We start from the raw sequence: 12,258 nt of genomic DNA on the forward strand, positions 1-12,258 counted from the left end.
CCTGGGTGGCGCAGTCGGTTAAGCGTCTGACTTCAGCCAGGTCACGATCTCGCGGTCCATGAGTTCGAGCCCCGCGTCAGGCTCTGGGCTGATGGCTTGGAGCCTGGAGCCTGGAGCCTGTTTCCGATTCTGTGTCTCCCTCTCTCTCTGCCCCTCCCCCGTTCATGCTCTGTCTCTCTCTGTCCCAAAAATAAATAAAAACGTTGAAAAAAAAATTATAAAAGACCCTCTTAAAAAAATACAGAATTAGGAATACAAAATTAGGTAGTTGGGGGGGGGGGGGCGGAGAAGCAGGCAGTGAGGTGACCTGAGCTGTAAGCTTCTCTTGGTTCGTGAGAAATCTACCTCTTGGGAAGGGTGTCTTTTGGGCCCTGTGAATGTCAAGAGCAAAAGTGGTGAGGATAGAAAGGCCTGGCATGTTTAAGAACTGAAATCACTCAGAACTGGGTGTGCGTGAAGGATTTGTAAGACATTAAGCTAGAGAAACGCCCGGGGATCCAATTACAGAAGGCCTTAGGGGTCATCCTAAAAGTATGGATTTTACTCTGTCAGCTGTGGGAGTCACAGGGGCATTTCAGGCAGAGGAGTGCCTTGATCATTTACTTACGTATTAGAAAGAATGATTATTCTGGAAGGAAGTCTGGAGGATGCGCTAGACCAGGTAAGGCTGGAAGGAGACGCCAGGTACAGGTTGGCTACAAGGCACTCCTACCACGAGCCAAGGAAGTCAGTCACAGCACATTATGTATAAATGACCTTAGAACAGATGCCAGGGTGCCCACAGAGAAAGCTGCTTTCCATCAAAAACATTTCTAGGGGCACCCGGGTGACTCAGTCGGTTTAACGTCTGACTCTTGATTTCAGCTCGGGTCATGATCTCGAGCTTTGTGAGTTCTAGCCCTGCCTCAGGCCCTGTGCTGACAGTGCAGAGCCTGCTTGGGATTCCCTCTCTCCCCTCTCTCTCTCTCTCTGCCCCTGCCCTGCTCATGCTCTCTCTCTCTCTCTCAAAATAAATAAACTTAAAAAAAAAATTAAAAAACAAACATTTCTAGATTATTGTTTCTCTAAGTTTAAAGGTAAATTTACATGCATTTTTATGGAAAAGAGGCCCAGGCCAGCCTCAGGCTTGTTGATGAGTTTTGCATGCATAGTATCACATTTTATTTTTAATAAAAAATTATATATTTATTTGTCCTTAGGTATCATACATATAAAACGGAATCGATTTTCAGATGATGATTTTTAAAAGTCAGATAATTGTACCACACCTTAATGTTTAATATTCTATCTCTACGCCTTACACTTTGGTACAGAAAATGCCTTGAGCAGTGTGGGCTCTGTATCACACAGCCTGTGACAGTGCTGAGGGCGACATCATTTACTAAAAGCAAAAATCTTAAATGAAAACTGCTAGGCAAGTCCTGCTGCTTTATACCAGGGAGTTCTTAGATCCCTGGAAGGGGATACTTGGTTTTCCCCTCCAGGTTTTCCTTTTTAATTTATTGACAAATCTTTGCTTTGATAGAATAAAGAGATTCCATGCTGGGAGGGAAGATCTGAGATAAAGCATGTGGAAAGCATAACCGTCAAATTATATAACTGTGTTTCTCATCTCAAAGGAAGAGGGATTATTTGCGTTTGGTCTGTCCTTCCTCTTGTACAGATGAGAGAAGGGCGATTGATTCACAACACGCCTAACTCTGAATTCGGCAGTGGCGGCCACATTCACTTGAATTCGCTTGAACGTAGTCTAAAAACTTACAAGTTGTCCGGATTGGAGGGGATGTCAGGCACCGACCGGTGTTCTGGCTTTCTGCCTTTTAAAGCAGCAAATGAAATCTTACTGTAGGGGTCTGGTATAGACGGGGTAAGAGCCCTGGTTGCAGGGATGGGCCTTATGCCCGCCTCCTTCCGTGCGGCCCTCCAGGCTTTTCCCCTGAGTTAGTAAACACTGACGTCCATTTCCTACATTTTCCACTTAGAAAACTGACACTCTGAGAGTACGTGGGTGGCTCAGTTGGTTGAGCATCCATCCAACTCTTGATTTCCGCCTGGGTCGTATGATCTCCTGGTTTGTGAGTTCGAGCCCTGTGTCGGGCTGGAGCCTGCTTCGGATTCTGTATCTCCCTCTCTCTCTCTGCCCCTCCCCAACTCATGCTCTATCTGTCTCTCTCAAAAATAAATAAATGTTAAAAAATTAAGGGGCGCCTGGGTGGCTCAGCCGGTTAAGCATCCGACTTCAGTTCAGGTCATGATCTCATGGTCCGTGAGTTTGAGCCCCGTGTTGGGCTCTGTGCTGACAGCTCAGAGCCTGGAGCCTGTTTTGGATTCTGTGTCTCCCTCTCTCGGACCCTCCCCCATTCATGCTCTGTCTCTCTCTGTCTCGAAAATAAATAAACGTTAAAAAAAAAAATGCTTGCAGATGTTAAATCAAAGGGTGGGACTTCCCGGGTTTTTCCATCTCTAAAGAATTCAACCATCACAGATTGTGGAAACCCTTTCCTCCGCTGTCTAAAAAAGTGGATCATGCTCGTGTATGTTCATACCGTCGCATCGTGCCGACACTTCTGTGCATGTTGTTTATTTAACATGTAGGAACAGTAAATCCACCCATTTTATCGATTCAACAACTGAGATTCTGAAACTACCTGGCTCTTGAGAAAACAGCAGACTGAGGCCAGGCAATTGTTTCAGTGCCCGTTGTCAGGGAGATGTACTGAGATTTTCTTTTTTTAAATGCTTAGTTTTGAGAGCCAGCACAAGCGGGGGAGGGGCAGAGAGAGGGTGACAGAGGATCCGAAATAGGCTCTGTGCTGACAGCAGAGAGCCTGATGCAGGGCTCGAACTCACACACCGTGAGATCATGACCTGAGCTGAAATCAAGAGTCGGACACTTAACCCATTGAGCCACACAGGTGGCCCGTATTGAGATTTAAAAAAAAAAAATTTTAATGTTTATTTATTTTGAGAGAGACAGAGCATGAGTGGGGGAGGGCCAGATAGAGAGGGAGACAGAATCTGAAGCAGGCTCCAGGCTCTGAGCTGTCAGCTCAACTGACTGGGCCACCCAGGCGACAACCCCCCCCTCCCTCGCCCCGGCATCGAGATTTTCTAAAAGAACAGCCAAGCAGCTTTGAATCACCTGCCGCCTCCAGGAGATGCTTCTTCCTGCTTCAGAAGCCTCTCCCTTTTCTGTATTGTTATTTCTAAATACGTACTCCCTCCCAAAGGGCAGAAATCGGCTCCCAAAGAGAGAGTCGTTTTGTCCTTTCTTCCTTCTGGTGAACCCACCCTCCTCTCCTCCTGACCCCACTGGAAGTGTTCACGATGACCAGCAGCATCCTCGTGCAGGATGAACAGAAACCAAACCAAGTGGCTTTTTTAGAGACTGGCTATTTTCAACCATTTATAGAGAAATGGAAGTGCTGTATGCGGAGTGATAAGCGTAAGTTCATCTAGGGCAAGGACTCATTCGTTCATCTATTCATTCATGGGACAAATGTTACGAAGAGCGTTCTGTCCCCAGGAGCGAGAGGAAGTAGCACGGACTGTGTCTTCACAAGGGCTGCACTTCAGGGCGGAGCAGATGCGCCCCAAAAAGCACCAGCTCCAGGTCCCCCACGGCCGTCGGGGAAGGGAGTTTCAATCCTCCAATCTGGAGGCGGAGTTGGAAGGCAGGCCCGGAGGCGAGGGCCTGGCAGCAGAGAAGTGGAAGATGGGGGGCTGAAGACTGGGCCATCGGAGCCCCGCGGCGCCCTGGCCCTGGATGTGCGGGGAGACAGGCCTGGGAAGGTGGTGAGACTCCCGCGAGGAGCCGAGGGCCAGACTGAAGTTCTGTGTTAGGTGTTACTGAAGGTCATGCTCACAGCTGCCCCCGGGGAGTGGCCAGTGGGGAGGCAGGTTCCTGCCGGCGGTGAGAACTACACGGGATGGGTCTGCGACAACGTAGGGGCGATGTAGGAAGGCCAGAACCGGGGTGCCGGCGGGGAGAGTGGGGCGGGATGGCCCTGGCAGATACCTTGAAGAAGGGACAAGAGCTGGAGAAGCAAGGCACATGGGGGTGAGGACAGAGAGCGGGTCAATGACGACGCTTCCGTTTTGAACTGCGACAGCGGTGCCCGTGACTGAAGCGAGGGATGGAAGACAATGACCTTTTTGGTGAGAAGGCTCTGAGTTTAGCTCCGAATGCATGGACAAGAGTCTAGGTCGCATGTTTCTTGTGCTTCCAGAAGGAAGCAGTGGTTACAAGAGAAGCACTCCCCGTAGACTGTGAAAGGAGACTGTCAGCGCTCAGAAGGCACGACCGCCTTGTGAATTTAGGTGTGAAGCGGCACTGGCTTTCCTTCCTTGGATCCCCCTTTCCATCTTCCTCCCCTTTCAAGAGCAACTGAAGCACAAAGGTGACAGATGACCGTTACATGGCAGAAACCACATCGGCAACCACACTCCCCTCCTGCTGTTACCCACCCAGTGGTGGCCACGGCCATTCTTGGGGCTGCGGCTCTAAGCCTCATGCTTGCAAATCCTTGGGCTCCTCCGGAGTGAGCTTCATCAGTTTATCCACACAGAGCAGGATGAGGGTGAGGAACCACAGGCTCCAGCCAACCGCGGCCGCGATCCAGCCGTATTCATCCACTCCAGTGTGGCAGCACCGGGCTGCCTGCGGGCAGAAGTCCACATCTGGTGGGGAAGGGAGGGCAAGAACAACGGGGTGCATCACACCAGCCCACCCAGCTCTTCTCCAACGTCCGCAAGAACAGGCAAGGAGGAAGAATACGGTAGCTAACATTTCCAAAGTGTGTGCATGCGCTATTCCTACGTGCTTCACACACGTTCCCTTATTTATTCCTGCCAGAGTGATGGATACAGTTGGTGTTCCCATTCTACATGAACAAGCTGAGGCTGTGACTCACCCAAGATGGCAGAACAAGAACTCCAACCCAAGTCTGTAGGAGTCCAAAGCCACATGCTTCACCTCTCTGTGTTATTGCCCGTTACCCTCCTTCATAAGTGCCCGTAAGTAAACACATTGGGTCATTCAGTGAGGGCAGCATAAAGGGAGCCAGAAATAGCATAAAGCAAAACTTTCTAGTAATTGGACGTGTGTGACAGCGGTTGGTGCTTTATGAAGTTCGGGCCTTCTTGCCATTGGGAATATTCAAGTAGGGGATGGACAGAAATAAGCAAAAGGTACAAAATCAAGCTCCTGCAGAGGATAGAGGCGGATTTTCATGGCTTTTTCCTCTTCTAAGTTTCTAAGGCCTCTTTGGCTGCTGTCCTGTGGATGGGTCACTAAAACCACCTATACTAAATATTATGAGCTTAGATCGAGGCCAAGGCTGAGATAGCTTTTTATATGTGCTATGCATGCAGTCCTGGAGGCCATGAACAAACCACACCGGTGCACAGAAAGGCCAGGCAGGCACTCAGCCAGTGGACACAACAACAGAAAGCAAGGAGGCTTAAGATTCCCTCCCAGGTCCAGGGCCACCTCTGCAGTTAGGGCAGTTACCAGGAGAAGCTTACTGGGACACTGCTCCAGGGTTCCAGGGTCTGGGTGGTGGGTGGTCAAGGTTGCGTTGATGCTGTTCCTTGCTTCTGGAAGAAAAGATAGAAGATGGTCTCAGGTGGTAGAAAAAGTCATTCCCAGGTATAGAGTTTGAAATCTGTTTTGTGAATCAGTAGTGATACTATGAGATTATTATAGATGTTCCACTCTAGGTACGTTACGACTTCATGCAACAAAGCCAACTCTCTGTTATGGACTGAACTGTTTCCTCTCCCATGAAGTTCATTGAAGTCCTAACCCACAGGAGTGACTGTATTTGACAAAAGCGCCTTTAAAGAGGCAGTCAAGGTTAAACAGAGTCATATGGGTGGGTCCTCATCCAATATGACTGGTGTCCTTGTGGGAAGAGGAAGACACATCAGGGAGGCACCTGCACAGAGAAAAGACCTAGTGAGGTCACAGAAGATGGTCATCTGCAAACCAAGGAGAGGGGACTCAGGAGCAAACAAATCTGGTGGTGACACCTGAAGTCTTCAGAACTGTCAGAGAATAGATTTCACTTGTGGAAGCCACCCAGTCTGTGGTATGTTGTTATGACAGCAAATGAATACACTCCCCTTTTCCTTTCACCGTTATCATTCAGAGATGCTTTATCTGCATATCTCATTGACTCATTCCTTCACACCTCATATCCTCCAAATCTCATCTCTTCAGTGGCCAAGGGCCTGTTGTATACAGCTTTCCAAACACTGTTTTAGCTGCTTTCTATACAAAGAGCTACATCCATAAGTGGTTTTTCTAGTATATATTAAAACAATCACTTAAAAACTAGAATGTCTTTCCATAATTCTTCAATTCCCTTTAAAAACTTGAGCAAATAAATGTTGAAACCTGACTTTGATTCTGTACTTCTGATGATTATGTTGGTATTACTCAGGCAGATGGTTATCACAAAAATGAAACCCTGTACAAACAAGTCCACAGGTTGCTAGAATATGCAGCCTTTAGAATTGGCTCTCGTTTAATAAGTAAGGAGCACAAAGATAAAAAGTGCTCTAGCAGGAATTCTCAAAGTTCTATCATTTTGGGGGTGAGGTGGGGCTATGGACATGAACATAAAGATCCCAAGCCAGAGAAGCCATTGTCCATGTTCCCTCTCAAACTGACAATGAGCAGATGGATGATCTAAGTCCATTTTGTCCAATATGGCAGTGACTTGTGGCTATAAAAAATTCAGCTTCCTGGTCATATTGGCCACATTTAAAGTGCTCAATTACCACAATGGATCACCACATTCCAACATACTACCATATTGGAAGCACAGCCTGGATTTGGAACATTTCTGTAGAGGCCACTTTTAGGCAATGGGCTTGAGCCCTGGAAACTTGAGGACGACAAAAGGGCCCACAGTGACCACGGAGCTGAATGCCAACAGGCTGATCAAGTGACCCACCTTGAAATAGCCATAGGCCCCAACTGACCAATTATAACCAGGCACAGTTCCTAAGATTACCAAAAAAGAGGAAAAATTCCATACATTCCCCACACTCCTCCGTTCCGCCCTATAACTACAGCCCCTCACCACCACCGTGTGGCAGACAGTATCTCCTTTGCTGTCCTGCCTGCTGCTCCCTTGCAAAACTTCTCTCATTTGTTCCGCCTTGGGTGAATTCTTTCACTGCCTGTACTGCTGGCCCCCACCCAGCAACTTACATCATCAAAAAAATGTTTATTAGATAGTGTTAATCTAGGTAGATCAAAACCAAGAGATCAATTTTAAAGATTTTTTTCTGGACGTTATATTGATGTTCTGCTTCCTTGAGGATGCCAAAAACAAAGCAAAAACACAAAAAACGTGTGGCTTGGAAACTTTCAAGGCCCCACTGACTCCAGGTCAGCGTGTCCTTCAAAGAAGCTTGTTGTCACGTAGCAGGACAAGTCAGGAGGAAACTTCTTGTTTAGCCAAAGCCATGAAATTGCTGCCCACTAATTTTATGCCACCCACCCACCCAGGCCACTCCAGTGTCCTGCCTAAAGTCTAGTAATTACTTTGATGCAATCTGATTGTTACTGTAAATTATTTACAACTAAATGACTTAGAACTCAGTCTTTATTTGTTTTGGAGAGACTGATTCAACTTTTAATTTCCCTTTTAACCCAGATGACTTCCTTGGCCTTGACTTTCATCTCCCCTCTGCCCTAGAATGGAAGTGGTCTACATCTAGAGCAAGTGAGTGGAAAAAACCTACTTAATCAGATGCTGGTATTAGGTTAAACCATTTGAAATTGCCATTTCAATAAGTCAAAAAAATTGCTCAATATCAGTAATTTTATATGGTTCAAACTGAATAGCTTAGTTATTAATTTCTAACAATTTAAATCTCATCCTCCTCCCTTATAAGCACAGCTGGTCAGGGACTGGTCCTCGGTGGGGTCACTTCCAAAGTACAGGGTGCTGGGAGGACCCAACAATTCAGTGTAGTTACATTTGTCAAGTTTTTTGAGAGCCTATCATAAGCAAGTCTCTGTGAAGGTAAATAAAAGGAGTAAAACAGTCTTACTTGGGGAGGGGTATTGGAGAATAAAACAAATATGCTAACAGTCATTGAATGTTTACCATGTGCTAATTTATTGAGAGTTCTTTACCTGCAGTACTCTCATTTCATCTTTATGACAACCCTATATATAAGCACTGCAATTATCCCCATGGTATAAGAGAGAGAACTGGGGCATAGAGAGGTTATGTAATTTGCTAAAGTTCACACAGCTGGTAAGTTGTGGAAGCCAGAATTAAGTTGAGGTTGAGTGGCTAGAGCTCACACTCCAAACCTTCGAAGAAGAGGTGGTGAGGCTGAGAGAGACAGATACTGCCCTGAGGGGGACGTTGACGGGTTGGCTTTGGGAGGGGAAAATCTCAAGGAGCTGTGGAGCAAGATCAAAGCTGGAGGGCAAAGCCAGGAGCTTGAGAGTGTAAGGGAGGTCTCTCTGCGTGAGTTGCAGAGCCCAGCCTGAGAAAGCAAGACAGGGGCTGCCACTCAACCCCTCCAGCCTCTGTGAGAAGACAAGACAATAACTCAACATCTCCCACGCCCGGAGAAGGTAGGAGAATGGTAGGCAGCCTTTGGCAGCTTTCATACCTTAAGGTTTTGTGAAAGTTGCAGAGGAAGTGCAGGATCAAGGGAAGGAGGGAGGACCTTAGGTGAGGATCAGGAGTACAAAGAGGGGATTGCAAACCACAATAGCCAGGGGCACTGAGAAGGAGCCATTGAGAAACAGCAACCAAAAAAATTTTAGGACAGTTTGGTCCCTTGCTGGGAGAGACTGTCAGTACATTGCTTTCTCCTCTTTGTGGCAAAGGCCAATTGAGATGGTTGCTCCTGTCCTAGCTAAGGAGTTGATTATTTGATCGTGGTCTTAGGTAAACGTAAGACACCCCCACCCCAACCCACCACCTTCTGCCTAATCCTTTAGATGAAAAAGAAATGTTTGCTCTTTCTTTTGTGCAGGACCAACCCTAGCCAAGGAATCCTCCTCCCTCCTTCCCTCCCTTCCACCCTCCCTCCTTCCTTCCCTCCCTTCTTCCCTCCTCTCCCTCCCCCTTCCCAGGGTGGCCAAGAATAAAGTTCACAGTTCTACCTGCCAAGCAAACCAAGTGGAAGGAGGCAAAGACCAGGCTGAGGGCCAGAGTGGCCCGGGGTGCAGGGGTGAGGTGCTTCATGCTGAGAGGAAGGCGTCTGTCTGCACTATCTCCACAGAGGAGTGCTGCGTGCCATGGGTCCTGTATGCACCGTGTCCGCAGGAGCTTGAAAGCAGTGTTGTCAGAGGTGAATTTCTGCTCTGTGTTTGGGGGAAAAGAGAGGGGGTGGAGCAAAAGAAACCAGCTGTCACTCCTTGCTCTTACCTCTAGAAGGGAAGCTGAACTGTGTTGGCTGGAGAGGGGTGGGGGTGAGGTGGGGGGAGGAAGGGAGGGGCGATTTATGCAATTCTTCCTTGAGTTCACATTTTATCCCTACTGATAAAAAAGAGGACAGGAGAGAAGTTTTGTGCTCTCCTGGTTCCTTGAAATTGAGCTGGCTGCCTCTTCCATTTGAGGTGGAGCACTGGATTCCTTCTTCTCTTTAGTCCAGTTTTTACTGAAACCTACTGTGTGCACCACACTATGCTAAAGTCTGGGACACCTGCCCTCAAAGTGCTTTTATTACAAACACACCTCTTTGAAACACAGTAATGTTTCAGGAATGACTCCAGAAGGACAAAGTACTTTTGGTTCTTAGCAACAAGAAGCCACATTTACTGATAGGATGCTTCATGAAAAACATGGCATTGGCATTGGGCCTTAAAGGATGAATGGAATTTTGACAGGCAAAGAGAAGAGGAGGGCACTGTAGGCAGGAGGAACAGAGGAGTAAAGGTCCAGAGAGAAGGGGTGCTCGAGAGTCCACTGTGGTTAGAGTGCAGATAGGGGAGGAGACCAGAGGAAGGTGAGGTGGTATGTGAATGGATAGCCATGAGGCTAGCAGATTGGAGTGCCAGGCTGGGGAGTTTGAAAGAATCAGGAGGCAAGAAAAGGCTTTGTAAAGATTTTGAACCAAGTAATAACATTGATTGAATACCCACCATTTATATGAAAGGCATCATTCTAGGTATTTGGGATTCAATACTTGGGATTCAATGATGCCTGACATGATCTACTCTTGATCCTACTCATGGGCCAGCAGTGAGACCAAGTAGTAAAGAAAGACTTGTGATGCTGTATGGTAAGACTCCAATATAGTATCCTTGGCAGTTGTGGAAATACACAAGAGAGAGTGGTTAAATCTGCCTGAGAGGTATGGGGGAAGCATTCACAGGGGAGGTGACATTTGGGCTGGGTATTAAAGTCTGTATACACAGATGGGAGTGGATGGCCTTTCAAATAAAAGGAATAGGACGCACAAGGGCAAGAGAATTGTCTGTGTGCATGCAGGCCTGCCATGTATAGATATATGCACTGTTTTCTTGTACAAAAATTGGTTCAGTCAAGAGAGTGAGAGAGAAAGTCTAGCTCATTCAAAGCTATGCGGAAGGACATGTAAGCCATGTGTAAGCTCAGAGGAAAGGTGTCTTTGTATTGGACTGTGTATTGGAATACATCAGCTCAGAGCAGGCATTGTTTTCTAATTTGCCCTAAGGTACAAACTTTAGTGGTGGCCCTGTGTTCTTGGGCTTGAGAGCTGGGGGTGGAAGTGCTTTAAGAAGGCTAATCTGCAGGTACACAAATCTAATTTAGACTTACCACTTGGTTGAACATTCAGTTATTGAGTAGTAGCCACTATGTGCTGGGCCTTTGGTATGGCAGAGGGATCTGAAGTGGGTAAGGCAACACAGCTCCTGTCTTCAAGGAGTTCAGGGTCCAGTAAGGGAGATGGACAAACAAATGATGACAACACAATGAAATAAGTATGGTGAGGAAGTCTCTACAAAGAATGGGAAAATCGTGGAGGAGAGTTGGGGATTAGGGGATTCAGTGAACATTTCACAATAAAGATGGCGTGCTGACCTGAAACTTGAAAGCTGTGTAGTCCACTAGGTACAGGAGAAGGGAACAGTGTGTGCAGGACCTCCGAGACATGAACGAACGTATGCCCCTTGTCCAGGGAGTAATTACCATCTTGGAAGCACGGGGTGGGGTCACAATGTGTTTGGTTTGACTAAGTACACAGTGTAAATGGTCTTGAATGCCAGACGAAGCAAACTGGACTCTGTCTTACAACTGGGGCACCTTGTAAGGAACTTGTACATGTGGATACCATTATATTTCAGAAACATGGAGGACAATCCACCGAGGGCAGGCCTGGATTCAGAAGATCCTCTCAGAAGCTGTTGCAAAAATCCCAGCCAGATGGGATGTCTGGCTGGCTCAGTTGGTAAAGCATGGAGCTCATGATCTCGGCATCTTGAGTTTCAGCCCCATGTTGAGTGTAGAGCTTACTTAAAAAAAAAAAAAAAAAAATCCCAGCCAGAGATGGAAAGAGCCCTGAATTTAAAAGTTGGACTAAGGATAGAGAAGAGGGGAACAGAGTCAAGAGGCATCTAGCTGGCTAATTCAACAGAAGGGAACCCAGAGAGTGGCATCTTGAGTGAAGACACGGTTTCCAGCTGGGGTTCCTGGGTGGCCATGAGGCCAGCCTCGGGTGGAATTCTAGCCTGGCTCTTCTTGACCAAGTGGCCCTGGCAAGTTACTTTATACATCCAGGCCTCAGGTTCTTTATCTGAAAAGGAAGAGGGTCTATCTCATGACTTGCTTTGATGACTTAATGAAGTAATCCATGCGAAGTGCTTCACACAGTGCTGCTGGCCGACGGTAGTAAGTACTCAGTGAATGTTAACTACCCTTTTGACGGCAGGGTCCTTGCACTTAGGAAATATGGGACAAAGGCAGTTTTAGGGGAAAAAATAATGTTATTTACGCATTGGCTTATTTATATCCTGCCTTGGTCTAAAAAGGGCTTAAGGAAGCTTACATAGGATTAATTAAACTAGATAAAATAAATTTGAAATGAGTGGGAAGAAATGAGGTGAAGAGAAAGTTAGGGTAGGAAATATATAAATGAGTTTAGAGCACAAAATGGCATGCATGTTTTCTAAGCTTTGTGGCGGTCAGTGGGAAGAGGGTAACATGGTCACATGCATGATTCATGGGCTCACAAGATGAAAAAAGAACCAAAACAGCGTGAATACAACAGTTCCTGATACCAGACTAGAGAGAC

The 12,258-nt window shown here is 46.9% G+C and overlaps 2 protein-coding genes across 11 annotated transcripts in view; one reads left to right on the forward strand and one right to left on the reverse strand.

Annotated features, from left to right (window-relative positions):
• Positions 1-1,137: 1,137 nt before the first annotated feature.
• TMEM213 (transmembrane protein 213) lies at positions 1,138-9,431 on the reverse strand. Of its 5 annotated transcripts, XM_027075562.2 has the most exons (4): positions 9,146-9,416; positions 5,527-5,598; positions 4,468-4,680; positions 1,138-4,387 (listed from the first exon to the last, which is right to left on the reverse strand). In XM_027075562.2, the coding sequence occupies exons 1-3, from the start codon at positions 9,225-9,227 to the stop codon at positions 4,511-4,513; spliced, it is 324 nt and encodes a 107-aa protein (XP_026931363.1). In that variant the 5' UTR covers positions 9,228-9,416; the 3' UTR covers positions 1,138-4,387; positions 4,468-4,510. The 5 variants fall into 5 exon arrangements, with proteins under 5 accessions (XP_026931363.1, XP_026931364.1, XP_014922534.1 ...); XM_027075563.2 differs by having other exon boundaries at positions 1,138-4,680; positions 5,527-5,595; positions 9,146-9,419; XM_015067048.3 differs by having other exon boundaries at positions 1,138-4,680; positions 9,146-9,414.
• The window catches only part of ATP6V0A4 (ATPase H+ transporting V0 subunit a4), a 95,048-nt gene continuing 91,160 nt past the window's right edge, over positions 8,371-12,258 (forward strand). For all 6 annotated transcript variants that reach the window (XM_053218027.1, XM_015067045.3, XM_053218028.1 and 3 more), the window contains exons 1-2: positions 8,371-8,608; positions 9,016-9,333. The gene's annotated coding sequence lies outside the window, so the exon portion shown is untranslated. The remainder of the gene's footprint in view (positions 8,609-9,015; positions 9,334-12,258) is intronic.

This window comes from Acinonyx jubatus, chromosome A2 (genome assembly GCF_027475565.1).
Source record: "Acinonyx jubatus isolate Ajub_Pintada_27869175 chromosome A2, VMU_Ajub_asm_v1.0, whole genome shotgun sequence".
NCBI classification, from domain to species: Eukaryota; Metazoa; Chordata; class Mammalia; order Carnivora; family Felidae; genus Acinonyx; species Acinonyx jubatus.